Here is a 26,230-nt window from a genome sequence, read left to right as displayed (position 1 = left end):
CCGTGGTTAAGAACAAAAGCCTTCTTTACTTATAATGAGAGCTTTTATCATCATACTGATGACGCTCTGTAGCTTGAAACCTCCCACTGTGTAGTACCCGGCCTGAGCTGGGTATCCCATCGGCCTTCATCCTGCTACATGAGCTGATGATATTCCATCTACATCGTGACCTAATGAAATGTTTGTAAAATCGACTGTCAGAACTAGGGTAACTATTTAAAAGGCAGCATCCTTCGCCTAACCATGCTACAGGGCAATGGATGAGCCTGTCTTCTCGGCTCCATCGGCTCCACAATCATCGGCAGTCACTGCATTCCGTAATTCCGAAGGGCTTGACGGGATCTACTTCGAGATTAAATAGCTCATCAGACTATGAAACCTTAATCTTTGCTTAAATGAGTTGGTCCTGACCCAATCGTGACACTCATTCGCAAGCACACATCTCATACCCTTCTAGCCTTCCCTATCATGGCGCCTACCGTTCTTGGAATAGTTGCCTCGACTCGTACTCAGAGAGTCCTGCTTACACTTGAAGAGCTCGGCATTGAGTATGACTTCAAGGTTATAGACCTTTCCAAGGGACAACACCATGTGAGTCAGAGCTTAGGTAGCGTTGAGGCTAGCAGCTTATGTAAACACAGGATCCGGAATATGTCAGAGATCACCACCCATTCGCCAAGGTCCCGGTGTTCCAAGACAATGGAATAGAGATCTTCGAGTCCAGAGCCATTGCCCGATACCTCGCCGCCAAGCATCAGTCGCACCTTGCTCCACCGACCGGTAATCCAGAAGCTTTGGCTGTTTTCGAACAAGCTGCCAGTGTTGAATATGCCTATTTCGAACCTGCTGTCTCTACCCTTGGATTTGAGCTCATCTTTAAGAAGTAAGATACTAAAGCAAACTGGCTAGGCGGTGGGAGGACAAAGTCTTTGGCTGACTGATTACTTACCAGGATGTTCAACCTCGGAGATACCGATCAAGCCGTAGTTGACCAACAGAAGACTCTGCTTAAAACTACGCTTGACTACTACGAAAGGACACTCGAGGCTCAAGAGTATCTGGCGGGCAAGGTTGGTGATTTACAAATCCTCTGTCGCGCCGTTAGTCATTAACCTGTTAATAGCACTATAGCCTTGTTGATCTCTTTCATATCCCTTGGCTAGGATTTCTTAGAAATAGATTGCAACTTGGAGAGGTGATTGATTCTAGGAAGAATGTGGCTGCGTGGGCTGAGCGCATAACCCAGCGTGAAGCATCAAAGGCTGTTTCGGCCAAGGCCGCGCATTAAATAGTTTTCGGAGGGTTTCATATAATCTAACGATAGACAAAAGAATTGATGATATATAGAAGTTGAAACAATAATGCCCAATGAGTTTTAAAAGTAACGCTTGAAGGCCCTGGGTCTAGGAGCAGGCCCATAGTCAGTCCCCCAATAAGACTTGCACATCGTATGAACATGGAAAAATGCGATGTAATTCTAAGCCTTTGAGGTTTTTTATTACCGCTTATCTCTTATAGTATTAGTGCCGAAAGATGGATTGTGATATCTAATGGAGATGAATTTAGACCTGGATGACTGTCGCTATCAAATCGAACTTGTATTCTACCTCAATGGCCTGTGAACAATACACCAACATGACCGCAACACCGAAGCCTCCGAGCCTAACGCAATGGTTACTTAATCATTTCTTGGCAGGTCAATAATCTGAACTTTCTCTACCAAAGGGCCCAGCTCTGCCACGACAGAGAGGTGGGCTGGGTCCTTGAGGGCGTAGTAGTCCCTGTCCTCAGGATTGTCGAACTGGATGACGAATGCATGCGTGATACCTTGCTATTGTAATCAGCGATGTTGATCGAAATGAGACGTGATGAGCAGATGATAGGGGAAACTGAGGGGCAAGAAGGTCATGGGTGATCTCACCTGGAGGCCTTCTGGCGCACTATCAGCGCCACCTTGGATGGATCGGATGTAGGGTTGCCTGGATTCAGGATGCAAGCACGTTTCCCTCATTTGCTGGATCTTGGCGGACACCTAAAGACTTGGTCAGAAGTTGCCTCAAGGGATTCGGGAGTTGACGACCTTCTCGATTGCATCGCTGCTAGTGGTGGACTTGAATTGGAACTGAACGACACGGTTGATACCCATTTTGAAGCTGGCGTTGAAAGTACTCGTGATAAATGTTATGTGCGCGACTTGATCCAGTGAGTGGCGGTAAGCTCTATCGCGAACTAGTGATTATAAATAGGTCTAAGATTTGTTCGGAAAGACTGCTGAATTTCCGATTTCCCCTTTCCCCGCAAGTAGTTCTCATCTTCAACGTGGAGCCGACAGATCGTGGGGAAATCGTTCCCCACTCAAGTATACCCCAGATTAGCAAACCTGGGGAGCACAGCTTTTGATCTCGTGACTCGTGAGGATCAATGCATGGATAAGCTACCGATTGCCTGGGCTTTCCATTATAACGCTTCATCTGGAGATTCTGTAGATAATGGACTTGGAAAGATCACACTAATTCTTGATTTCAAAAGATAGCAACAGTTAATCTTATGAAGCTCAAATGCACTGCGCTGATCAGAAAGTCCAATTCATGGACAATTTTAGAGGACTGGCCTTAAAGCCTCAACCAATCTATTTAGCATAGCCTCAAATTGCGCTCTTGTCGCTTGGCATACCCCAGGCCGTAGTGGGGTATCCGAAGTGGTACCCGTGCGTGAATCTTCAGTCTCGAAACTATTTATGATGATAAGTTTCCCTTGATCAAATCAGGCCAGTCATTACGACAAGTCAATCCGAGTCTTAATCAGCGGTACACACAAAATGGATTCCGCAAGCACCGAAAAGGCAGAAGTGTCGAGGGTGGAGAATACCAGCCGAGCTCCAAGCACCCCAACAGGTCAAGAGCTGCGAGACCATCCAAAGGTTTGTTACCCCCTTTATTCCTTGTACAATACTAATCATTACCGACAGACGTGGAATCGGACCCTGAAGCTGATGGTCCTGGCAAATCTTTGCTTTATGGTGTTTTGCGGTAACTTCTATTCGGTATTATCCTCGATTCGCGCTTCCAGAAAAGCTTGACTAACTATTGCGATTCAACAGGCCGGTATTTCTGCTGGGTTAACCCCTCTCGTATACGACTTTCACAGCAACTATGACAAGGCGGGCGATATCGTCGCGTACTCTGTGCTCTGCATTGGTCTGGGCTCCTTCATATGGATTCCGACCGCTGTGGTCATTGGGAAACGCCCCGTCCTGCTAGCCTCCCAAATAATGTTCATGACTGGATCTATTTGGTGTTCGCAAGCGGGATCAATGGAAAGCCTTCTGGGTGCTCGAATCCTGGGTGCATTTGGTGCTGGCGCAGTTCAAGCTGTTGGTCCTGCTGTTGTTGGAGGTAAGACAACGGCCCATTGATCTGACAACCAGTCAACCTCTGACGCCTTTCATCACAGAAATATTCTTGGAGAAGAACTACTCTAAAGCCATGGGCTTATACGCAGCGAGCCTCTGTATCGGAGCTCAAGGCGGACCTCTGATCGCAGGCCACCTGATCGAGGCCAAGGGATGGAATTGGTTCTTTATCCTGATCGCTATTCTTAGCGGCTTCAACTTTCTGACATTGGCCTTCTTCTGTCCAGAGACTGCTTTCAACGTCGAGATTGAGGCGGGTGCTACTGGTGCTGACGTCGACGCGGATATCCTTGACCAGACGACTGGGCTTGGCCGCACCCAGAGCTCGCTCACAATATGGAAGCAGAATTCTTTTTACTCGAGACATCCACACGTGAGAGGTGGTGGCTTGAGACAATGGTTTCTTTCGTTCTTGCTGCAGATCGAATTCATGTTCGACCCCATTGTGATTATCTCAGCGGGTATGTGGGGGATTGTGTTAGCTTGCTGAGTTCACAGGGCCCCTTTGCCATTGAATCAGTTTCTAACCCTGTACAGGGTCGCAACTATCTCAGTCATCTCCAACCAATTGTTCGCAATGCCACCGTTCCTCTGGGGTCCCGCTGAACTGGGTAATTGGGCATGCACGAGTCTAGTCGGTGTAGCCATTGCTTTTCCCATTGCTGGGCCCTTGACCGATACCGTCTCCTCATTCATCGGCCGCCGAAAGGGCAAACATATGCCCGAATACCGACTTGTCACTCTGGTGGTCCCATTCGTGTTCTCCTCATCAGGCCTGTTGATGTTTGGGTATACATACACAAAGGGATCTTACGTCGGACCAGCAGTGGGTTATGCAATGCAAGCTGCCAGCCTCATGCTCATTCCCACTTCTGTTCTATCCTACGGTATCGATAGTTACCCTTACGACGCGGCCGAGGTCACGGCTCTGATGAACGCTGTCACACATATCATCCCCTTTGGACTGACAAAGACGGCTTCAAATTGGCTTGCGAGGGTCGGCGTGGAAAAGATGTTTCTACAGATGGCGATCATCCAGTGGGCTTTGCTAGCTGGTTTTACCATAGTGCTGCTTGTATTCGGACCATGGATTCGGGCCAAGGCCGCTTATGTTCACCAGCATTATGGCGCTAAGAGATTTCTGTAGTCTAGATGGGACCTGGCCTACGTATCAAGGCAAGCATGCCTGATGGAGTGGTCCTCTCGAGCTCAATCTGAGCTCTCAAATAGTTTCTAGGCTTAGTTTGAATGATTACTATATTAAGCTTTGCGCTTGTCTTCTCGAATGTGTGAGATGAACGAAGCTAACATATATCGTTAGCTCTTAATTCGGTTATGAGAGCGGATTAAGCTATAGAGTAAAGCCCAGGCTAGCTTGACGCACGTCCTGCTCGAGATAAAAGACACAAAATGGCAGAATCGCGACGCGTCCTATGAGACATTTTCAAGTATACGCTTGTACGTTCTGTCTTATGAAACGAAGCGACTTCTCTCTATTGAGATGTGGAATAATGGTTGATCCGGTCTGAATCTCATTATATAGAATGTGCCGTTTATTGCCTGTATAGTTAGTTCTTTATCCTTATATTAATTGATCTGCTGAATTATTCCTAATACCCTTAACATTCTGTAGACGCGTCAGTATTACTAATGTGAACGGCGGTGCTCACGGAAACTGCAATTTTACAGTGTCAAGATTGTTTTCTAATTGCGTGCTGTAGTAGCATTGGCAAGAGAAAAAGAACAGAGGCTTTATCTGCAGTCAAAGACCCGGGCTACGCACCAACGCATTTGACTAACTTGGGATCACAGTTATTTTGTCGAGGAAGAAGAGAACATGGAACATCGGATATTGATTTCGTCTCTAAGACGATTGAATGTCCTTAGGTTTGACCCGCCTAACACGATTCAAGCCAGAGGGTCCAGTAGAGGAACCACCAGATGACTGTCAGAGTCGGCCCCTACATGAATAGTGTGACGACCTTTGTTTGCATGAGCAGCTCCGTACAAGAAGTCAAATTCCATGAAACTCATGTAGTGGCCCGACACCTTCAATGTCAGATACTCTCCCTCTTCATATATGATTCCAGTTGGCCAGATGGGAACCTCAAGCTTAGCAACAGTGCCAGCAGGAATTGCTTTGCGACTCGTGTTGGTGTATTCAGGCCACTCGCCCGTAAACCTTCCAAGCTTAGGCGTCACCTTTGTCACAGCATGGCTACCTCGCAGAGAGCCTGTTGGACCCAGGTACTTGAGGAAACAGGTGTCTGCCGCATCTGTGTGCTTCTCGACAGGAGGAATAAGGTCCTTCAAAGGCACGTTCATGTTGACCAACTGAGTTCCTGAAGCGTCCTGCTTACCAAGTTGAGCAAAGACGTCAATATCATCATCGCCATCGTTGGAGATGCTGATGTTGAGCCATGAATAGCCAATAAGCCACGTCTTCTTGGTAAACCTGTACCTAAATAGCAACTCCTCACCACCTTCAAGAGGGTGCTTCGGAAGATATGCCGCATCGTAAGACACGGTATGTGAATCTTTGAGAGGGGTCGTTTCAAGCTTCTCGCCTGGACCCAGGTAAAGCTTTGTGTGCTTTGTGTTAGGGATGGGATATGATTCCAGGGGGACATTGCTGATGTTGGGCTGGTTCGTGTCAGAATTGAATCTCGTCTTGGTATCAAGGCATAAAGAAACTTACTAGGTTGAAGCCAACCAGAGATCCTCGAACTTTCTGGGTACTTGGCCAATCATTCTTGATTCTTTTGACGAAGTAGTCGTAGAACTTGTTCAAATCATCAACACTGTCGGGATGATACAAGTCGGACCATTCTTGCTTAGCATGAATGCGGAGCCTACAGAATCATTAGTACTGAAATATAAAGCACCATAGCCAGCTCACCATTTGTCCTTGGAGGATATGTCATGATATCCACGAATAGAGCCGGTAGTATGAAGTGCCGTTGAGAAGCTGGCCAAAACGTAGGTTGGAACATGGATTTTCTCGAGCTTCACATTCTTGTCCTCCCAGTAGTCGTTGAACAGGGGATACTTCTCCAGCATAGAGATCGGAGCCTCAGCAGCATTGCGACCGACCATTAGATCCTGGAGGAGCTTCCACATCGCACTGTAGGGATACGGCACGCCACCGCGGGCAAGAGTATCACGATAAAAGTCCGCATTGGCTTCCCACGGAGCAATAGCAGCGAGTGACGGAGGCTGCTGAGAAGCAATCTGCCACTGAACCATGGCGAGCCAACTGTTGCCGCCTAGTGCGACCTTACCTGTGCACCAGTCCAGCTTTGCAACGTGCTCGATGGCATCATATCCGTCTTGGCCATCTTGATTGCCGACCCATCTGATCGTGTTAGCTACACCTCTGCAGTATCCTGGTAAAGACTGTTGTATGCACTCACGGAATGATTCCTTCAGAGTCCCAAGAGCCTCGCAAGTCTACATTCACAATAGCATATCCCCTGGCTGGCCAGACAGCTGGGTCCAGTCCCTCAAACTTCTCATAACCGCTGACTTGATCTTCAGCCACACCAAATCGACCAGGAATCATGCCGAGACCATGGGGGCCTGCAAACTGTCAGAAAATTCAACACGATATGAGCAAGAGGGCTTACCATTTCCAGTCTTGCCATATGGACTCCAGATGAGAACGGCTGGAACCTTTTCATCAGACTTGGGTCGAAACACATCAGCATACAGCTTGATGCCGTCTCGCATGGGAAGAACAATATCCTTCTCAAAGATCGTGTCGACCTCGAAAGCTTTGTTTGCTGGGGTCCTCTTGTGGCCCTTGGGTAGGACTGTCACCGAAGGCTTTAGGGGGTCATAGGGGCCTGCTTCTTTAGCCCCTGGTGCTATGACTGGGGTTACGTCAACATCAAAGCCATTGATCTTGAGCGACATGATACTGGTGTTTGAGTAATAGAATGATGGTGTTTCTGAGGATAATGCTATTGTATCAAACTTGGTCGTAAGATTTGCTACCTGACTTATAGAATTGCAGCTAATATGTCACTGTCGACTCTATTCTGTTAAGTCCGTTAAACTCGATCGTGCTGCATTCATGTGCGTGGGGCCGCTAGGCTAGGCCTTTCCGGCGGCCAGCGGGTGCCAGATGGAGAACCGGGTCGGGACCACAATCCCCTCGGTGGGCAGTCGGCTTTGGCCAATGAGGCCGCCAATTTCATCTTCGAGAACGCGCCCAAGCAGATGAGTCGATGTGGGTGTTCTAGGCCTAATTGGAATGGAAAGCACCGTGCTTGTTTGACGCTTTACCCAACCCAGCATTTTGCGGTGCAGCCCACGAAGCTGAAAAGTGTATTCGTTGATGATCACTTGAATCAGCATATGTGCCCATGGAGAGCTTTATTGAGCCAATGTGGCGCCTGTTCATATGATGTTCAGAGTAGGAAAGGCTTAAGTAGATAAGCCATACACATATTAAACCCAAGAACACGATGAATCATTCAATTGTGCACTGTTGCATAAAAGGCTATTTCACGATCCGTAATGTAACAGCTCTCCTCCTAGTAGCACAAACGAAGAAGGCGACTCCGAGACTTTCTCAATAGAATACTGTTTAAATTATGATCTGACTGCATTGCAAAAAGTTGCGTCTATGGCATATGCTAGTCCTCCCACTAAGATCGGTTTACTTTCCCAGAACTGCATTGATTCCATCCTTCAACTGCTTCTCATGTCCACCATCAGCCTTCGTGCCTCGCCAAGCGATAAAGCCATCAGGCCGCACCAAGATCGCCTCGCCCGGCTTCAGACGACATTTCTTCTCAACATCGCCTTTTACATCTCTATACGGGCATGATGTGGCGTTCAAAGTATAAGCATCAATCTCAATTGGCACTTTGCCGGCGGCGGCAATCCAAGGGGAGTCTGGGTCTATCGTGACGAGAACAAGGTTTCTCTTTACCAAATCGATTGTTGAGATACTTTTACCAGGCGAACTGTCATCGTCGAGGTAGGAGTGAGGGAATCGAGAACCAGGGACTGCTGAGGGTAAAGCCGGATCGTCATAGAGCTCCTTGGGAATCGGGTACTTTTCCTCTGGGACAAATGCTCCACCCCGAGGATACCTGAAACCCAGCTCAATAGATTCATCCGGGGCCTCTGAAGCTGGAGGCTGCTGCATGACAATCCTGTTTTGGAATCGATTATATGCCTGATTAACAGTGAACTCGTCAATGGGTTGTCGCTCGATATTGTAGGTTGCAAGTAGTGACTGGGCGGCCTTTCTGGATAGGACATATGCCAACTTCCATGCAAGATTATGAGCATCCTATAGCAGTTGATGTTAGCAACGTATGCGAGAAATGAGCAGGTCAACTAACAGCTATCCCGGTATTCCCTCCCAAGCCTCCAGTGGGCGGCATAGTATGCGCGGCGTCTCCGGCAAGGAAGACACGGCCACCCTTGCTCTCAAAGCGTCCAGCGGTATATGCTGCCATAGTCCAGTAATTCATCGACACGATTTGCGGATCCACCTGGTCAGGAGTCAGGCCAGACAGCTGATAAAAGTATTGTTTGGCATCTTCCGCTGTAACGGTCCCAGGCTCGAAGCTGGTCTTGGATCCAACATTGTTAACCATGATAATGCCTTGCTTTCCCTCGTTCTCCAGTCTGAAACCTCCTCCGATGTCTTTATTCGTCACATAGACCACTCCGTGGACCATTCTCTTCCCGATAAAGGGACTTAAATCTGACTTGAAGCTGACCCCAAGACTGTTTCGAAGAATACCTGGCCCATCCCAGCTGATACCCTCGTTTTGGCGGGTTGGGCTTCTATTGCCATCGCATGCAACCACATACGGCGTCTTATACTTCTTGATATCGCCAGTGGTCAGATCCTTGACGACAACGATAACATAATCGTCATGTTCCTCGTAAAGAAGGACTTGATGGCCATGGCGCTGTTCACTGTTGAACTTTTCGGCATTCTGGCCCAGAATCGGTTCAAACATTCTCTGCGATATCCATACCCAGTTGGAAGGGGTAAAGCTCCTGACGTGTTCAGGATCATGCTCTTGGAGATGTTTGATAACTTTGCCGCCCACAAGCTTTTCTACAATCAGCATACCGGCATTGAGATCAAATTCTTTACCGCTCTGCTCCAGAGTGAACTCTTCCAAGCCCAATTGGCGGAGGATCTCGCTGGTGCGAAAGTTGATGCCTGCGGCTCGTGGATGGGCACCGGCTTTGGAGTGACGATCAAACGAGACTGACTTGATACTGAACTCAGTATTAGCTTGTACCTTTCTGAGGCCGTCAGGTGCCATAGCTTACCCATGATAACCAAGGAGAAGACCAAGGGTCTTTCCAACCATGCTGGAACCAATTATTATGACGGGCCATTCTTCCTCCTCAAATGGGATGTTAGAGTGGTCAATGGATGTAAACTTGTCCTTGGCCAAATTAGCCGATGACAAAGTTTCGTCAAGTTGCTGCGCAGTGACTGTCATTATAAGCGATAATCGTATTAAAATCAAGATCTAGACGTTTCGAAGTATAGACGATGGAATCTGAATACAAAACCGACTGTGTACTTTAGTACATCATGCGTGATAAGTATGCGTTGTCAACCACTCAATTATCAAATGTCTTAGCGCCCACAAGGCCATGGAAACCCCACACCGTCTCCCTGGAGGCTTTGCGTGTGCTATGACGGTCCGCTCCGGTGGGGTCGGCTCCGATATCAACCATAATGGTCCGCCGCACACCCGGCATTTGTAAGCAGCCGGTCGTCTACCATAGGTTCTATTGAGAGCCCTTTTCGATTTGGGACTTCCCCGGTAGTGGCATGTATGGTGATTACTGTAGTTGTGGTTTTACGAGAACATGTAGCGACATGACGATTGCCCGTCTTCGTAGATGCTGCAAATGGGAGTGAAATATTACGTAGCAATGTTGATGGACTATGCAACAATACAATCTTGCATCTAAGACCTTTGGTTGAGATTCAAGGGCTTGTAATCATTGCGTAAAATTTAAAACTATACGATTCTGCGAATGACACCATTGATTCAGTTTGCTATGAGCCGTTTTCCTTGTTCCACACACACCGCTACTAATCAAGCCGCTGCTGCAAGAGCCTTTTGCGCATCATCAAGCACAAAGTTATTCCACAAATAGGGGAAGATATTGGGAGGCAGTTCAGCATCGGGGACAAATTTGCGAAGATCGTCCATCATCTCGCCACGCCTCTCATCATTGATCTTTGACATGAACATGACAGTCACAGACCGCGGATAGCGGAGCTTGTTGTAAAGTTCCAGTCGCTGAGGTACATCGTCCAATGTCGTGTCGGCAGGGAACAAGACCCCGAGAGCTGCGGCATCCTCGAACGATTGCGCTCCACCTTGCCCTTGGTCTGAATCACTGTTAGTTCCTCTTCATGATAGAAGGTATAATTAAACGTACGCGGGAGCATAGGATGAGCTGCATCACCCAGCAGCACAGTTCTGCCCTTGTAGAACTTGGTAGGGGGATCTCTGGTAGCCAAGCTCCACAGCTTCAGGTCTTCGCCAATCCTACACATCTCGATAAGCTCAGGTCCGAATTCTTTATAGACATCAAGTAAGTCTTGCACTCTTCCGCCAGCCAGCCATGAGGATTCAGAATCCAGACCAGCATCCTCAGCCGGGTGCATAGCGACGATATTAAGGAGTTTGGCATTCCGGCATGGATAAACCACCATTCTACGATCCCTTGTGGTAAAGACATGTTGGCAATCAAAACCAAGTTTTCCGAAAAATGGTCCAGTAATGGGATTGGCCATGAGCTTGTCGATGGGTACCAGGAATCGGAATGTGTTTTGCTTCGTACTAATACGCACAGGCGGGCTGCCCGCGACGGCGGAAACAACTTTGGACTGTAACAGCATTAGTCAAGTTCTTGACGGCCATAGCTGATAACAAGCTCACATGGACGCCATCTGCTCCAATCAGCAGGTCTCCTTTGTGTTTGACTCCGTCTGCTAAAGTAATCTCAGCTGTCTCTGCGTCCTTGAGATTATCAGTCAGTCAAACTGAAACAGTCTCTTGCATCCTCAAGCATGTACATACTGCTTTAACCACCTTGCTCGCGGTGTGGATTTTGATGCTACCTGCGAATGTATTTCCGGTGGCAGCCTTTCGCAAAGTACTGTGCAGGTCGACTCGGTGTGTAAGGAGCCATTCGTCTTTGGTGCCGATACTCTTTTGCAGTTCTTCCAGTTTCTTTATGAGGATCAAGGCGTTAGCATAAACAGGGAGACAATTCACGCGTAACAACTAACCACGGGAACAAATATCAGCTTTCCTGTATGGTCATAGATCTTGATGGCATTGCATAGCACGGCTTGTAGCTCAGTAAAATCGATGTCCCAGGACTTGAGCACCCTGGTTGCATTGGGGGCAATGTGAATCGCGGCACCGATCTCGTTAAGGAATCGCGATTGTTCGAAAACCTAATTGTTTCAGCTTCGAGTGGGCTGTGACAGCACAGGCTATAGAATCATACCTCTACGTTATGGCCAGCGCGGGCCATGGCGATAGCGGCACCCAGGCCGCCCAAGCCTGCACCAGCAATTATAACTTTGAGAGGCATATTCACAGTGACTAGAGATTTCGCATTTGTTCACAGACGAAATTATCCCCTTTGGGGCAAACTGGGAAACCATCGTTATAAGCTGAAATCGTTCTAAGACCAAACCTGCTGACGCTTAGACCGTAGCCGACTCCTTTCCCTCTTCTAGACATCCATCACAGTTGTCAGCATCATTTCTCAAGCCATCATCCATTACCGTCTGCGTCAGTCCCCTTGTTTGTCCTAGTTGGCTCGGAAATGAGCCTCCGAGACTCATCCCATGGACCAAACATCTCGCAGCTCCATCTCGGCTCCACGGATGGGAACTTCCCCACGTTGCACGCCACAACGCGGGGAACCCGGACTCACTTTGTGTTTTTGAGCCATCTCCACACGGCCATGACAACTCTTGGAAAGACGAGCCCCGTGACCGAAAAAGCGGAATTAAGGGCATAATTCCATTGTGACGCTGGGGGCTGTATCGCGAACCCCACATTGGAAACAGGTTTAAAAATCAGGATACCGTAGAAACGGTTGTCTGTGGTAGAACAAACACATTCCATCCTGTTTTACACTCAATCTTCGGCTGATCGCTACTAAGACTGACAAGATGGTTACACATGAGCACGTCCGAAACATCTTCGCAGGCCCTAGCAAAGGCGATATGGCCAGCTTCTGGCCCCACGTCGAGCCCAACGTCGACTGGACCGTAAAAGGTACAGCCCCCGAATGTCATAACTTCTCGTCAATTCTTGCTCACCATATTACAGGTACCCACTGCAAGGTTTCTGGCCGCTACAGGTCCATTGAGGAGTTCCAACAGGGAACAAGGGCTTTGTCATCTACCTGGGCAGGTCCCCTTCATCTCGTCGTTCAGAACATCATCATCGAGGGCAATCAAGCTGCAGTGGAGCTCAAGGCCGTTAATACCGAGACTAAGAGCGGCGATCCTTTTCCCAATGAATATACCTGGGTGCTAGGCTTCAATAATAGCGGCAAGATCGCAACTGTGAGGGCATACATGGACACGTAAGTTGAAACTAAACTTGAGCTTCAAGCAGAAAAATACTAATCAAGAGTTCACTAGTGACCTTGTTACTCGTGTCATTGAAAAGAACCCTCAGTAGTCTATAGATATATCTCGTACTGGTAGCTTGAAAATCTCAGATTTATAAAGCCATGAGGCTTGACGTTCCCTGCAGACCGCAAGCATTGCAGATGACTCAACCGATTAAATGAAAGTAAAGTCAGACTGAGTATGTAATAGAACTGTCAATAATGTAGATAAAGAAACTCAGCTTGATGTTGAGTTGAGTAGCAATTGGAAGGCTACCTTATAGCTACGATTGATGTCACTGTGAATATTCTTATTTCTCCAAGATCTCCTATAAGATGGGCTATGTCTATGTTAACTGAACAGCCCTAGCTACGTGCATGTTCTAAGTTTCTATGATATTCTTGGGAGATATTTCTCGGGCACACCAGTCTCTGATACGTTGACGCCATTGACAGTCTTCTCGGATGGGAGCAACACAAAGATGAGACGCGCTGGCTTATCCGTCAGATTGTTCCACTGGTGCAACGTCTTACAGATTCAATACGTCAGCATCATGTCAAATAATCTCGGAGGTAAATCACCTACCGCCTGTTGCACAACGATATCGCCTGCACGAACAATGGTCTTGGAACCATCTGCCAACACCATCTCTAGCTCACCCTCAAACACAATTCCATAGTCGAGCGATGCAGTTCTGTGATTATGTCCTGAGGAATTGGGCGGAAAGTCAACGACTCGAATTAGTGAGCCGGGCGTATAGATTACTGGATCAGTGCCAACCGGATCTTTGTCAACCAGCTCAGCTGGGTACTTGTCGTTTCTCCAGATGGTGATGGCGTTGCTCCCAAAACCAGAGACGAGTTTGAGCTCTTCATCTGATAGGATTGCAGAGTTCTCGCCCTTGTGGTGGGTAACGACCCTTCTCAGAGAACTGCCAGCGTTGAGACCCATGGTGCTGAAACTGAGGTTCTGTGAATAGCGCTTGCTGATCTTTCTTGTAAGAGGCCCGGTGAACAAGTAGTATAAGAGGCTGAATCACGATCATTCTCGGGTTAATAGCGTAGCGCTGTGATCCCGGCGTGTCGTAACATCAAGCAAGCTTTGATGGCCGGCTCGCCCACGCGGCCCCACGAGCTCAGCCCATTAGCAAAGTGCATGCTGTAACGTCGCCTTGTGGAGCTCTTGGACTCAGACGGAGTACACCGGGAAACATTTGAAGAGATGATGCAGACGCAACAATGCGCGCTTACGGGACTTGGGGCCAAAATTAGCTTGAGGCTTTTTCATGGATGCAAACGTGTCAAATAGGCATATGGAGTCTTTGAAACTCAATCATCCAGCTTTCATGCGGTACAGTTGTGTGGGGCTGTTGAAGTGGTGCTGATTCCGTGGGGGAAGATTTCCGCTAGCGGAGAAAATCTTCAGGGTTGGATGGCCATGCAATGGAGTAACGTGGACGCTCACCCTACAGCAGCCTGGTTTATTCTTGCCCTCAGACAGCCACGAAACCCTACTGGCACGGGAAGAGTTTATCAATTATGTAGAGAATTAAGCAAATAATCTGAATGTCCCTTTATTTGTTTTGTCATTGCACAGTGAAGAGTCTTCAACTCAGTGGTCCCAGATCTACACGTATGGAAATCTGTGATAATTTTCATCTTAAACTGGAAGAACGGTATAAACAAACCAGTGTCCCCTGACAAATCAAGGTCGCTTGGCAAAATGTAGAATACCGCGATAAATGCCAATTCCAGTACCCGAAATAGCAATTAACGATAAAGCCAGTCCGACCAACAAACCTCGCTCAAAATAGCTGAGCCTTCCGCCTTTATGCTGTTTGATCTTACCCAGTTGCAAGTGATGAGACACGAGTGACCAAGCAGATTGTTTTTCTGCACTGACGGAATCAACGTGGTGGACCGACTCCTGCAAGATTGGTTTGTTGACAGAAAAGTCTTCTCTGCGGTACAGCAGGCGACTCTCGAGGAAAGGAGTTGAGGGTGCAACAGTGGCTATACGAGTCAGATATCAGGGGCATCAGGTCATCATCTCAGATCTTACATAGTGACCATTGAGGTATGGTATTAATGAACACCTGAAGTGTGTTTGTGAACATGGCGACGTAAGAAGAAACCTCAGAGGATGCAAAGATATATGTTGCCTGAGAGGGGTTGTTTCCGTTACTGTTATCAATTTGTTAGTTCATAATCACAGGCATTGTCGATCACTCCAAAACATACATCTTGCCGACAATATCGATGCCATGGTCCAAACTTCGTATTGGAACCAGTAGAAGACCGTTGTCGCTGTGTGCAAGCAATTCCGCAGCCTTTTGGACGTGTTCGGCTACAGTGGCACTGATAAAGAGTTAGTCATATACAATACGTAGAATTTTAACGAAAAGCATACTCGGAATTGTCTAATACGATGACAGCAGGCAGATGACCAGATACATGTTTGGGCAAGTTCCGTTTCGAGTTCGGAAATTTGGATGTAAGAAACTTATCGAGAGCCTGAGCTTCGTCTCCGTTGTTGCTAAAAGACAGTGATGCATCCGCACCAGCACCTGTACGTATGAGCTTGTGAAGCTGCAAAATGTGTATTTCGTCGACAAAAACAAGACGTGGCGTTCGCAAAGGATTATCACGAGGTGTTCGGTAGCCTGAGGCAACAAGGTGACTCGCAACAGCTTCCAGATCTTGAACAGAGCGATCAACAAATGCAGCTGAGATTCCGGAGGGTGGTGAAAGCACTCTGATCAATGGATTTTTCTTATGAAGAGACGTAAACAAGTCGTCACGTAGGGACAAGTCCTGGAGAGCAGCAGCGCCAAAGTACTGTTTGCTGAGCTCTCGACGTATATCGGCTGAGCTACCTTCTGTTATGGCAAAGGCTTCGACGTCCAAACTCTTATTGATCACGGTGCGAAGCTCGGTATTAAGGTTGTCGGACGCCGAGGTGGCTAACACGATAGCGGTGCTTCCAGCTGCGACAGCAGCAGCGAGAGGTGCAATTACGCTAAGAAATGGCGAGTAGGGAGAGGGATCAATAAGAACGGGACCCAGAGGTATCAAGTTGCTGGATGAGCTGGCCCCATTCTTGACCTGTTTCTCCTTGGCCAATGTACTCGGAAAGTCTAGGTCGTCGTAGAGGCGTTTGATCGAATCGAGGGCCAATTGGAGTTCATCAGCTGCGCTTGCTTTTGAGGTTTGGAGATCTGTCGCAAATTTGTTAGTCTACCAACCTACCCGCAAAGTATGTATTAGAAGCGCTCACCATCGCATATAGCCATGATCAGATTCGTAGAAGAGCTTTTGATGTTGGAATGTAGCAAAGAAAGCTCTTTCTGTCGCTGTAGCACATTCTCGAGTCGACCCTCCGCCCATGCTGCACTGACGGTACGATATTGATCCAATGCTGAGGCCATTGTTACCGCGCTTGTTCGATTCTTTGTGGATAAAGCTCTTGACAGCTCAATGGCAGCTCTTCAAGTAAATTCCAACATAAAAATAAACACATTTAGTCTACGCGACGTCGACGTGTTTCGGTAGAATCATGACCGAGACTTCCGTCCTGATACAGGCGCTTCGGCTCGGCTCCACACGGGACTGAACACTAGAGTCGTATCGCAGTCCGCAGTGTAACATATTCCGAACCGTTTCTCTGTAGGTCTTCCATGTGATAACAAATATACGGATGTTTCGGGGATTCGGACAAATAAGAAATAAAATTCGATTCCATTAGATTAGTCCGAAGCGGCCACGACGTCTTGATTCGAAATCTACAGTAAATCAACAGAGAAAGCACCTTCACAGCCATCATGGGTAGCATACCAGCTCAGAAAAAGAGTAAGTCTCATTCAAGGCCAGAAAAGCTGCAGTAGGTCTAACAATAGCATTCAAGAGCCGACTCCGGTCTTTCTATTTGCTCATGGATCTACCATGATGCTGGGAGAAGAGTCGGAGCCAGCTCGAATTTGGGAGAGTATTGGGAATGAATGCCTGCGGCGTGGAGTCAAACGCATTGTCATGATGGTTCGTGGAACAAGCCTGGCCTGAAAATAACAAGAGTTAATAAGCGTTAGGGCGCTCACTGGGACTCTCCTTACGATACAATAAGAGTGAGCATGAATCCCGACGCGAAGAAAGACCCCGTGGGTAGTGTCACAGAAGCCCGATACATGCCATACAAGATGGTGGCAGATCTTGAAGGAGGACAACGCGTTATCGATATGTTGCGAGGAGCTGGGATCAACGCTCAAGCCGACCCCAAGTTTGAATGGGTTCACGATACCTTCCTGATCATCATCCGCATGTTTCCCCATTGCATCCCTCTCCCTACTACCATCGTCTCGATGAACGCACGATACGACCCGCACCTACACACAAAGATCGGAGTTGCTCTACGACCGTTACGATACGAGGACACACTCATAATAGGCAGTGGTGGATCCGTGCATAACTTGTATCGGAACCATTGGTATCAGATGCTCACCTATCGAGACAACTTTGCGCAGCCTGTACCACCTGGTGACTTTGCTCTGGAGTTCAGGCAGGCGCTGGAAGATGCTGTTACGCAGAACACGGGGCCTGCTTTGCGAAGAGCCGTTACCAGGTTGATGAAACATCCACGGTATAAGGAGGCGCACGGAACTGATGACCACTATATGGCGACTCTGTTTGCTGCTGGCGCGGCCGGTAGCCATGAAGATCAAGGTCCGAATCGGTTCCTTGGTGAATGCTGGGAGCTTGTGAATATGTGTAATAGTCAGTATCAACTTGGCGACTGGGACGATTCCTTGTAGAAAAACAGGTCTGTAGATAGAACACTAAACATAACACCATTACCTCGACTAGGCAGTCATCCCCATAGTAAGAGACATTGTGACGCGGACAACAGATCCTTCAACATAAGGCAATGACATCATTTAGTCGAGCCCATTCTAGCGTACCTGGACGCTGAAAGCATTGCCATAAGTGAAACCCTGCATTATGCAGTCTGCGTAGGTTAATCGGCCAGACAGCTGATGCTTAATTCATCGACCTCACACGCGCACTGTCTGGGAATGTCTAACCTTTTCTAATGGACTGCAGAATTTTCTTTGCGATTTGATAATAAATGCATATATACCATCATGACTCTTCTCCCATCCGTAATCTTGGCTTGTCTACCACTCTCCTCCGATCTTTGAGAGACCGATGTCCGTTACCATCCCAGCTGTGTTTCTCCAGACCTGCGCCCAGAACTGCAAAGAATGGTCAGTGAGTGTGTAGCAAGTATAGTATACGCAACTATCACTTACAGACATGAGCCAGCACCCTCTAACCATAATGCCACCGACGATCGTGAACAAGAGCATTTGACGTCTCTCATTGAGATCGAGATGCTGGTTAATAGGTCGATAGTCCGGAACGCGCCTGAACGTGTCGGTCCACCATCCTGGGTTCGATACAGGATACGGGACCGTGGGATGGGGAGCGAGAGTCGAATCAAAATCGCGAGGTTGGGGCTCTCGAGGGATGCCAGCGACTAGAACGATATTGCCATCGTTGGTCAGCTGCTCGTCTGATTGATGGGATGAGTGATGAATCTTGTAATCTTGCAACACGTCCTCAACAGAAGAATCAGGTTGTAGCCGTAAACGGCTTTCGCGAGTGTTGGTAGTGGATGTTTGAGTGTCAGACATTGCTTGACGGTGCTGGCTGTGATAATACTGAAGACGTTGATCTCAGATCTGCTTAGGGGATGCGCGTTGGTAAACACACTTAATCATTTCCACCAACAGAGCTTAGCTTTCACCAAAGTTCCGAGCTCAAACAGACGGCGGCCTTCTAAAAATGCAAGGATAATTGTTTAGGTTTCGCGCTTTCATTGCAGCTTGTTCAGGAGAGTCGTCGGTTCGGGACCACATTACCCATACCACAGTCCAGTCATCGGTATTTACGGAGATAGCTCCGGTAGCACGCAATGGAGTGCCTAATTGGTAAAAGCAATTTGAAGAAGAAATTTAATTAAGCCTTCAATAATAAGTAACCGAACAAATGGATTTCTTTCAGTGAGGCTGGTAGCATCGGTCATCAATTTCAATCTCATCTCAAGATCCGTAACTATGGCTGAGAACAAGTACCTCACAATTGACAAGGATAACTTTCCTTATGTCTTCATGAAGAATATTGACATCCCACTCAAAACATATGAGATGGGCCTGCTTCGAGCGAATGTCTTTCTTCCTAAAGACGCAGCTCCCTTTGGGGACAAGGCATACCCTGTTATCGCCACGTATGGCCCTTGTACGTGAATACGCAACAAAACCTGCAGTGCGTCTTGGCTCATTGCTAACATGAACACTCAGACGGAAAAGACGTTCGATATGAGATCTTCTACAAGAAAAGCTGGGATCAGCTAAACCCTGACATGAAGTCCACACATGCAGCTTGGGAGACGCCTGACCCCGCTTATTGGACAAGCAAGGGTTACATCGTGGTGAGAGTTGATGAGAGAGGAGCTGGCCAAAGTCCTGGGCTTCTTGATACTATGTCTCGCGGTACAAGCGAAGCCTTCTTTGATGTCATCGAGTGGGCAGCCGAACAAGAGTGGTCATCAGGTAAAGTTGGTCTTTTGGGGATCAGCTACTATGCCGGTACGCAGTGGAGAGTCGCTGCGAGAAAGCCGAAGGGACTGGCTGCTATTATCCCATGGGAGGGTATGAGTGATTATTACCGGGATCGAGTAAGACATGGAGGTATTCTTTCAGACAGGTTCATTGGTAAGCTACCGACAGGAATTCCGTTTACCCGGCATTGCTGACGATCCTTCAATCCAGATTTCTGGTGGAATAACGGAGTTAGTCCCAATCAGTACGGCAAGCCAGGCCGGAGCGCCAGAAATTGGGGTGAGGATACTCTTGCAGGTGACCTTGACGAGGAGACCTTACTCAAGAACCGCCGAGACCAGACAGCAGACACTGCTGTGCACAAGTTTCGCGACGAGGAGTATTACCGTACTCGAGATTTTGAAGTCGAGGCAATTGAGGTTCCCCTGCTCAGTGTCGCCAATTGGGTAAGTCCCACGATTCATGGGAGATTTTATTATTATTCTAACATGACATTTAGGGAGGCATCTTACTTCATCTTCGAGGAAACGTCCTCGGTTGGATCCGTGCGAGCTCCAAGTACAAGTTTCTCCACTTCATCGTTGGAAGACATGACTTGCCCTTTTATTACCCCGAGTCGGCTGAGCTTCAGTTATCTTTCTTCAATTCCTTTCTGAAAGACGACGATGCAGATGGCTGGAGGTCTGGGAAGCAGCCACGGGTTCGTCTCACGTTGCGAAAGGGTGAGGCTGGGGTTGATGACCCTGAACGTGAAAGAGGGTTCCCGACTAGAGATGAGGCAGATTGGCCGTTGCCTGGGACCAACTACACGAAGTTCTACCTGATTTCCGACAATTCATTGAGCACGAAGCCGTCACAGGGCATCAGCACGATCGAATATGACGCTTTGAATGGGTAAGTCATATCCTCTGAGCCAATTGAGAAGTCCAGGATACTAATACATCCACAGCGAGCCCATTAAATTTGCATACAAGACTGCTTCTACTCTGGAGATCACTGGTCATATCGTCGCCCATTTAACTGTAGCTGCAAGCCGAAAGTCCACTGACGCCAGTACCCCATCAGACATTGATCTGTTCATTACCCTTCGCAAGATCAACGCCAAGGGTGAAGAGGTCTTCTACACCGGCACAATGGGCGACCCTGTTCCCATCGTGAAGGGCTGGCAACGAGTTTCGCTTCGCAAAGTAGATGAGAGTAACAGATTGCACAAGGAATATTTGCCTTACCGCAATTACTACTCATCTGACGTGCAGCCAGTTGAGGAGAATCAGAAGTATGCAGTGGATGTTGAGGTCTGGCCCACAAATGTGGTCCTTGAGCCTGAAGAAACCTTGGTGCTGGAAATTGCTGGTCACGACACTCAGGGTGTAGGAAAGTTCTCTCATGAACATCCGAATGATCGCGACCCCAGAACTTTCGATGGAAAGAACATTATCACTGTCGGTGGTGAGGCTAGCTGGATTACACTTCCCGTTATCGACGCTCGGAGATAGATAGACCATAGACAGTCGAGTATCTGATTCAGTGGATGTATACACTATGCCCCATGGTCCAAATCTCAAGGTTTATCGTGTGATCAACAATCAGTTATGTTGTTAAGATCCTGAGAACCTTTAACTTTACCTAATACCACAACTGTATATGTGAACGTATCCTGTTCAACCGCTCTCGATTACCTCGTGGCAGTCAAAACCTCGGTGCTCCTCGCGAAAAACCCCGATCTCTAAAGACCGACGGGCTTTTGTAATCCATAATGTCACGATCATGTAAGAATCAAGCCCGGCCATTACCCCACAAGAAGCCGAATTCTTATATACTCGGAGTAGCAGATCCGAGTGGGCGTAATGCTTCCCGACCCTGTGCGGGGAATGGGAAAGAACACTATAGAGGTTTAAAAGGCCAAAAGGTCGAATGGTATTGAGTAAGCTTTCTGTCGCTAGAACTCGAAACTGTCTCCCATATCTATCATTACAACTATTGTTTCTCTAACTCGTATAACATTTGACAGGCATAATGTTGTCTCAGTCATTTGCGACCTATTGCCTTGTTGCATGTACAACTTTTATACTGTATTATGTAAGTCTACTTGGAAAACTCTATTGCCCTTTGAGTCTGATTTATAATTCTGGCTCTTATCAGGCTGTCGCAAAAGTGAAGACTGCTTTGTACGGTCCCCTGTCCAAGATACCTGGGCCTGCTATAGGACGATGGACAAACCTCGTCGTCAAATATCACACACTTTCTGGCCGGCGCATGCAGTACATAGATTCTCTATTTACACAGTATGGTGAGGAACTCCTTCACTAATCATAGCTGTGCCGACGGCTAACATGGCATGCATCGAGGCCCTGTTGTCCGTATTAGCCCAACAGATGTTGGGATCAACGACCCTGATGCCGTCAAAGTCATACAGAAGGTATCTGGTGGCTTTCAAAAGTCAGCTTGGTATGACAAGACTGGTCCCGGGATGCTGGGAATGAGAAATCGCGAAAAGCACGCTTGCCGCCGTCGCTTCCTTGCGCACCCCTTGAGCAACTCGTCTTTACCCGCTTTTGAGCCTTTGATCCGTGCCAAAGTGGACTTGGCGATAAGTCAGATGCAGAAAGAGCATAGAAGTTTGGGATACGCTGACTGCCATAAGTGGTTCAGCTTCATGGCGACTGATATCATTGGTGATTTAACTTTTGGTAGTTCCTTTCGAATGCTTGAGCAAGGCAGAGTATGTGCTCAGCCCCTCAGATATCACCGTTACTGACCTTTCACCTTTAGAGAAGCCAGTACGTTGAGGATTTACAGGCTGTGATGCCCACAGTCAACAAAAGGATCGAGCTCTCTCCATTCTTCGACTTGATGTTCTTACTTCCACTGCCCCAAGTTAAGAGATTCTCAGAGAGGTTTCAGCGAATTCTCAAATATGGCGAAGAATCTATCCGCCGTCTACAACTAGCTCAGCTGACAGGCTCGCTTGACACCCCGATATTCTTCGAGAAGATCATGAATCCGAAGAACAAAGAGAATGCCTTAACAGATCTCGAGATGCAGCAAGAAGCAGCAGAACTCATGATCACGGGAACAGACACTACTTCTAACACACTGACATATCTAGTATGGTCGGTTTTACAGAGTCCCAGTATACGGGTACGACTCGAAAAGGAAGTATCAGTGCTCTCTGCAGACTTCAAAGATGCTGACCTTGTGAAACTGCCATACTTGAATGCGGTAGTAATGGAGTCCTTGAGACTGTATGGAGCTGCATCTGGAGCGCATCAGAGGGACGTTCCGAAGGGCGGCTGGGAAGCTTGTGGCTACATGATTCCGGATACCGCGACCGTTTTCACGCAAGCATTCTCCTTGCACCGACTACCTGAAGTGTTTTCAACCCCATATAAGTGAGGGGTAAACTCAAGAACGCCTAAAGGAAGATTGCTAACATGGTTGTCAAGGTTTGACCCAGATCGCTGGCTTAGTCCAACAGCTGAGATGCAAGAGGCATACATTCCGTTTGGAGGAGGACCTCGAAGTAAGATCCTATCTGCTCACATCCAGATTTTTATGTTTCTAAAATGGGATAGTTTGTATTGGTATTCACCTCGCTTATATGGAGCTTCGGGTCACTACAGCAGCTTTCTTTCGCAAGTTTCGAGGAGCCCAGGTTCATGTATCAATGACCAATGACGACATGGAGTTGGAAAACTACACGTTGATCGCCCCAAAGTCTCACAAGTGTCTCATTACGCTGTGATGACTTGTCTCTTTTTCTCTGACCATGTCCAGAGTAGCGTTCAGAGCCCTCCGTTGGGTTTCGGTGATACTCAAAAATCTCGGGAATTAGAGAAACACACAGCATGATACCAAACTCAGAATTTGTTTTCTTCTCCTAGTTACATCGAACAAGTTTCGACTTTCTCTCATACATATGTATCTTAACTATGGAGCTGGTGCCTCATGATGCTTATTCTTTGTTTGCCTGAGGCTTATTTTCTCCATCCCCGCACTGGTGGGACGCGGTTTACTTCTCCCTTTGCGACTCTGATACCTATTAACAAAAGTCTACAGTGTCACAATATTTCTTTAGCCGTATATTGGCGTAAATAAAAAGACCTGTTACTTGTTCGCTGACCCTTCCGTATGATCCCTGTTCTTCCGCAAATACTGTTGTATGCTTCGAATGGCGTGTAAAAATAACCATACTAACGATCGTTGGAGTCGTAATGGATAACCTACCAGAAGACGTGCAACGTTACCTTGACGAACTGGTCAAGCGTCTCACCGACCATCTCAAAGACCAATTGGTCGGCGTGTACCTGTTCGGCTCAGCCAGCTATGACGCCTATCAGCCCGGCCTCAGCGACCTCGACGTACAGGCGATCGTTAAAAGTCCACTCGAAACCAGTGAAAAAGAAGCGATAATCTATCGCCTGACCCAGCAGAACTTGCCCTGTCCGGCCACGAAGCTCGAGTTTGTCGTGTATGCCCAAGGCTCTGTGAATCCCGCGAACCGCCACCCCGCCTTCGAACTCAATCTGAACACAGGGCCTTACCAATCCGATCACATCAGCCTCGACCCCGCAAACGAATCAAGCCACTGGTTCCTGCTCGATATTGCCATGGGACGTCAACTGGGCCGCTGCTTGTATGGCGCTGATCTCGCTGAGGCTTTTGGGGCCATTCCTCGTCGCTGGGTCCTTGAGGGAATGGCAGACTCCCTCGCATGGCACCAGGCAAACGAAGCTACGTCAACGAACAGCGTGCTGAACGCTTGCCGAAGCTGGCGATACATTGCCACAGGGGAGTTTTGCTCAAAGTTAGAGGGTGCCAACTGGGCCATGAAGCAAGACAATTGTCCTGCCGTTATCCAACACGCCGTTGAGGGTCGCAAAACAGGTGATAAACTCGATGCTGGTCAGGTAATGAAACTCTACGACGTAGTCGTCAAGGCTAATCTCGGCAAGCTTGAGACAGAGGATAATTGAGCATTAGATTGTGAGTTGGTTGTTTTTTTAGATATTCTAAGTAAAAGACGTCAACTACAATTCATCAAAAACATGACCCCAGCTCCTTCTCAGTCCAGTCCCATAACTTCTTTGCCAGGGCTTTGTCCTTAGACAAATGACTCCCTCCTCCTGATACACCAACCGGAATATAATACTCTCCGCTCTGAACTCCCTTAGCTGTAGCCGCCCACAACTGACACTTGACCCCTTCTTCTACACTGACTCCAATGAGTGGAACAACGACCTTCTGAAACACATTGATCATCCAGCTCCCATCATTTGACTTCTGCAAGTCTGTCTTGACGGTGCCAGGATGGATTGACGCTGCGGTAATCTCAGGGTGGTGCACGGCAAGCTCCCTGATGAAGAGGATATTCGCGAGTTTGCTTTGTCCATAGCGATCATTAGTTGATATTCCGCTCGCATTTGACTTGAGAGTGTCGAATTGAATGCCGCCTGAGGGGCCGAACTTATGAGCAACAGAGCTTACGCTCACGACTCGTACGTCACTCCTGGGAGATGACGAGGCAGTGCGGGTCATGAGTGGCAGGAGCATTTTGGTCAGTAGAGCATGCCCCATGTGGTTTGTGCCAAACTGCACCTCATACCCCTCTGTAGTCTGACCAGGGGGGCATGCCATGATACCAGCATTAAGCATAAGAATATCGAGGCGAGAGGCGGAACTAAGAAAGGTCTTGGCGGCTGTTTTGATGGAGGCAAACGATGCTAGATCCAGTTCGAGAAACCGAACCTGAACGCCAGGACTTGTTTGTTTGATCTCAGTAATGACTGCATCGGCCTTTTTGGCGCTACGAGCAGCAATCCAGAGCTCGGAAGGCTGGTGTTTGGATAGATCTAGTGCAGATTGCTTGCCAAGACCAACATTACCGCCCGTGATGAGGATAACTTTACCCTCCAGAGAGGGAATGTCTCTATCGGGATCGAAGGAACTACCATGTCCCATAGTGAATGGGTTAGGTATTGACGAGTGAAGAGGGGAGGATTGAGGAGGAAAGAACTCGTGAGTGAGGAATAGCAATGTAGAAGAGGAGTGCAGGCTGGTTCTGAGGTTACCCACGGGCAATACTCGACTCTTATAAAAATATGAGAGCCATGCCATTGATATCCGCGTGGAGTCGAGTTGCGGAGTCGAGTTGATGACAAACGATAACTCCGCAACTAAAGTAATGCGTTTGAGGCGGTTGATAATGTCTTATTCAAGATCAAGATCAGATACGACCTTCGAAGCCATCTACCCAATTGTGTTAAAGGATACGCGAATGGACCAATGATGCCAGCTTCCAGCCAGGTTAATATTGCTAACCTGATCCGATTCGACCGAGCATGCCCTGTCAAAATGAAACGGTCCCTCTACCAATCATAAAGAGTGATAGCCGAACTGGCCAATCATTTCTTCGACATATACGGGGCGCCCACCCTAGACTAAGTTCACTCGGTAGTTGTTCGAAGGGAACGGTCGGTAGAATGGCTTTTGCTCAATTCCACCTCATCATTGTCACTCGACGTGAACGCGTCACTTCATCCATCAGAACCGCCTTGCA

General features: G+C 47.9%; 15 protein-coding genes; 7 read left to right on the top strand and 8 right to left on the bottom strand.

Moving 5' to 3' along the window:
• Positions 1–468: 468 nt before the first annotated feature.
• On the top strand, positions 469–1,288 carry FFUJ_11893 (probable glutathione S-transferase; the record flags this gene model as incomplete). XM_023570842.1 has 4 exons in its annotated part: positions 469–591; positions 642–883; positions 953–1,070; positions 1,124–1,288. 4 exons carry the CDS (start codon positions 469–471, stop codon positions 1,286–1,288), a joined length of 648 nt encoding a protein of 215 aa, XP_023437895.1.
• Positions 1,289–1,678: 390 nt separating this feature from the next.
• FFUJ_11892 (uncharacterized protein) lies at positions 1,679–2,146 on the bottom strand (the record flags this gene model as incomplete). XM_023570841.1 has 3 exons in its annotated part: positions 1,679–1,831; positions 1,922–2,032; positions 2,081–2,146. The coding sequence occupies 3 exons, from the start codon at positions 2,144–2,146 to the stop codon at positions 1,679–1,681; spliced, it is 330 nt and encodes a 109-aa protein (XP_023437894.1).
• Positions 2,147–2,818: 672 nt separating this feature from the next.
• On the top strand, positions 2,819–4,559 carry FFUJ_11891 (related to HOL1 protein; the record flags this gene model as incomplete). XM_023570839.1 has 5 exons in its annotated part: positions 2,819–2,920; positions 2,969–3,043; positions 3,101–3,395; positions 3,454–3,889; positions 3,950–4,559. 5 exons carry the CDS (start codon positions 2,819–2,821, stop codon positions 4,557–4,559), a joined length of 1,518 nt encoding a protein of 505 aa, XP_023437893.1.
• A 761-nt stretch (positions 4,560–5,320) lies between these two features.
• Positions 5,321–7,327, bottom strand: FFUJ_11890 (related to acyl esterases; the record flags this gene model as incomplete). XM_023570838.1 has 5 exons in its annotated part: positions 5,321–6,055; positions 6,111–6,264; positions 6,312–6,767; positions 6,826–6,991; positions 7,039–7,327. The coding sequence occupies 5 exons, from the start codon at positions 7,325–7,327 to the stop codon at positions 5,321–5,323; spliced, it is 1,800 nt and encodes a 599-aa protein (XP_023437892.1).
• Positions 7,328–8,075: 748 nt separating this feature from the next.
• FFUJ_11889 (related to phenol 2-monooxygenase) lies at positions 8,076–9,897 on the bottom strand (the record flags this gene model as incomplete). XM_023570837.1 has 3 exons in its annotated part: positions 8,076–8,717; positions 8,770–9,667; positions 9,722–9,897. 3 exons carry the CDS (start codon positions 9,895–9,897, stop codon positions 8,076–8,078), a joined length of 1,716 nt encoding a protein of 571 aa, XP_023437891.1.
• Positions 9,898–10,506: 609 nt separating this feature from the next.
• FFUJ_11888 (related to salicylate 1-monooxygenase) lies at positions 10,507–12,022 on the bottom strand (the record flags this gene model as incomplete). XM_023570836.1 has 6 exons in its annotated part: positions 10,507–10,805; positions 10,856–11,306; positions 11,359–11,439; positions 11,500–11,652; positions 11,712–11,882; positions 11,936–12,022. The coding sequence occupies 6 exons, from the start codon at positions 12,020–12,022 to the stop codon at positions 10,507–10,509; spliced, it is 1,242 nt and encodes a 413-aa protein (XP_023437890.1).
• A 589-nt stretch (positions 12,023–12,611) lies between these two features.
• FFUJ_11887 (uncharacterized protein) lies at positions 12,612–13,128 on the top strand (the record flags this gene model as incomplete). XM_023570835.1 has 3 exons in its annotated part: positions 12,612–12,717; positions 12,772–13,030; positions 13,089–13,128. 3 exons carry the CDS (start codon positions 12,612–12,614, stop codon positions 13,126–13,128), a joined length of 405 nt encoding a protein of 134 aa, XP_023437889.1.
• Positions 13,129–13,448: 320 nt separating this feature from the next.
• FFUJ_11886 (uncharacterized protein) lies at positions 13,449–14,009 on the bottom strand (the record flags this gene model as incomplete). XM_023570834.1 has 2 exons in its annotated part: positions 13,449–13,574; positions 13,644–14,009. 2 exons carry the CDS (start codon positions 14,007–14,009, stop codon positions 13,449–13,451), a joined length of 492 nt encoding a protein of 163 aa, XP_023437888.1.
• Positions 14,010–14,762: 753 nt separating this feature from the next.
• Positions 14,763–16,485, bottom strand: FFUJ_11885 (uncharacterized protein; the record flags this gene model as incomplete). XM_023570833.1 has 5 exons in its annotated part: positions 14,763–15,070; positions 15,120–15,241; positions 15,299–15,415; positions 15,468–16,275; positions 16,335–16,485. 5 exons carry the CDS (start codon positions 16,483–16,485, stop codon positions 14,763–14,765), a joined length of 1,506 nt encoding a protein of 501 aa, XP_023437887.1.
• A 393-nt stretch (positions 16,486–16,878) lies between these two features.
• Positions 16,879–17,862, top strand: FFUJ_11884 (related to dioxygenase; the record flags this gene model as incomplete). XM_023570832.1 has 3 exons in its annotated part: positions 16,879–16,906; positions 16,962–17,092; positions 17,143–17,862. The coding sequence occupies 3 exons, from the start codon at positions 16,879–16,881 to the stop codon at positions 17,860–17,862; spliced, it is 879 nt and encodes a 292-aa protein (XP_023437886.1).
• A 363-nt stretch (positions 17,863–18,225) lies between these two features.
• FFUJ_11883 (uncharacterized protein) lies at positions 18,226–18,744 on the bottom strand (the record flags this gene model as incomplete). XM_023570831.1 has 2 exons in its annotated part: positions 18,226–18,303; positions 18,361–18,744. 2 exons carry the CDS (start codon positions 18,742–18,744, stop codon positions 18,226–18,228), a joined length of 462 nt encoding a protein of 153 aa, XP_023437885.1.
• A 423-nt stretch (positions 18,745–19,167) lies between these two features.
• Positions 19,168–21,167, top strand: FFUJ_11882 (probable acyl esterases; the record flags this gene model as incomplete). XM_023570830.1 has 5 exons in its annotated part: positions 19,168–19,348; positions 19,411–19,824; positions 19,882–20,117; positions 20,171–20,565; positions 20,621–21,167. 5 exons carry the CDS (start codon positions 19,168–19,170, stop codon positions 21,165–21,167), a joined length of 1,773 nt encoding a protein of 590 aa, XP_023437884.1.
• Positions 21,168–21,687: 520 nt separating this feature from the next.
• On the top strand, positions 21,688–23,416 carry FFUJ_11881 (related to benzoate 4-monooxygenase cytochrome P450; the record flags this gene model as incomplete). XM_023570828.1 has 6 exons in its annotated part: positions 21,688–21,750; positions 21,814–21,961; positions 22,020–22,393; positions 22,444–23,063; positions 23,118–23,194; positions 23,247–23,416. The coding sequence occupies 6 exons, from the start codon at positions 21,688–21,690 to the stop codon at positions 23,414–23,416; spliced, it is 1,452 nt and encodes a 483-aa protein (XP_023437883.1).
• Positions 23,417–23,885: 469 nt separating this feature from the next.
• Positions 23,886–24,647, top strand: FFUJ_11880 (uncharacterized protein; the record flags this gene model as incomplete). Its single annotated transcript, XM_023570827.1, has 1 exon — positions 23,886–24,647. The coding sequence occupies one exon, from the start codon at positions 23,886–23,888 to the stop codon at positions 24,645–24,647; it is 762 nt and encodes a 253-aa protein (XP_023437882.1).
• Positions 24,648–24,711: 64 nt separating this feature from the next.
• FFUJ_11879 (Bli-4-like alcohol dehydrogenase) lies at positions 24,712–25,632 on the bottom strand (the record flags this gene model as incomplete). Its single annotated transcript, XM_023570826.1, has 1 exon — positions 24,712–25,632. The coding sequence occupies one exon, from the start codon at positions 25,630–25,632 to the stop codon at positions 24,712–24,714; it is 921 nt and encodes a 306-aa protein (XP_023437881.1).
• Positions 25,633–26,230: the final 598 nt, after the last annotated feature.

This window comes from Fusarium fujikuroi, chromosome FFUJ_chr11, assembly GCF_900079805.1.
Source record: "Fusarium fujikuroi IMI 58289 draft genome, chromosome FFUJ_chr11".
Lineage (NCBI taxonomy): Eukaryota > Fungi > Ascomycota > Sordariomycetes > Hypocreales > Nectriaceae > Fusarium > Fusarium fujikuroi.
Note: the sequence above shows the minus strand (reverse complement) of the source record. Positions and strands in the feature narration are given on the sequence as shown.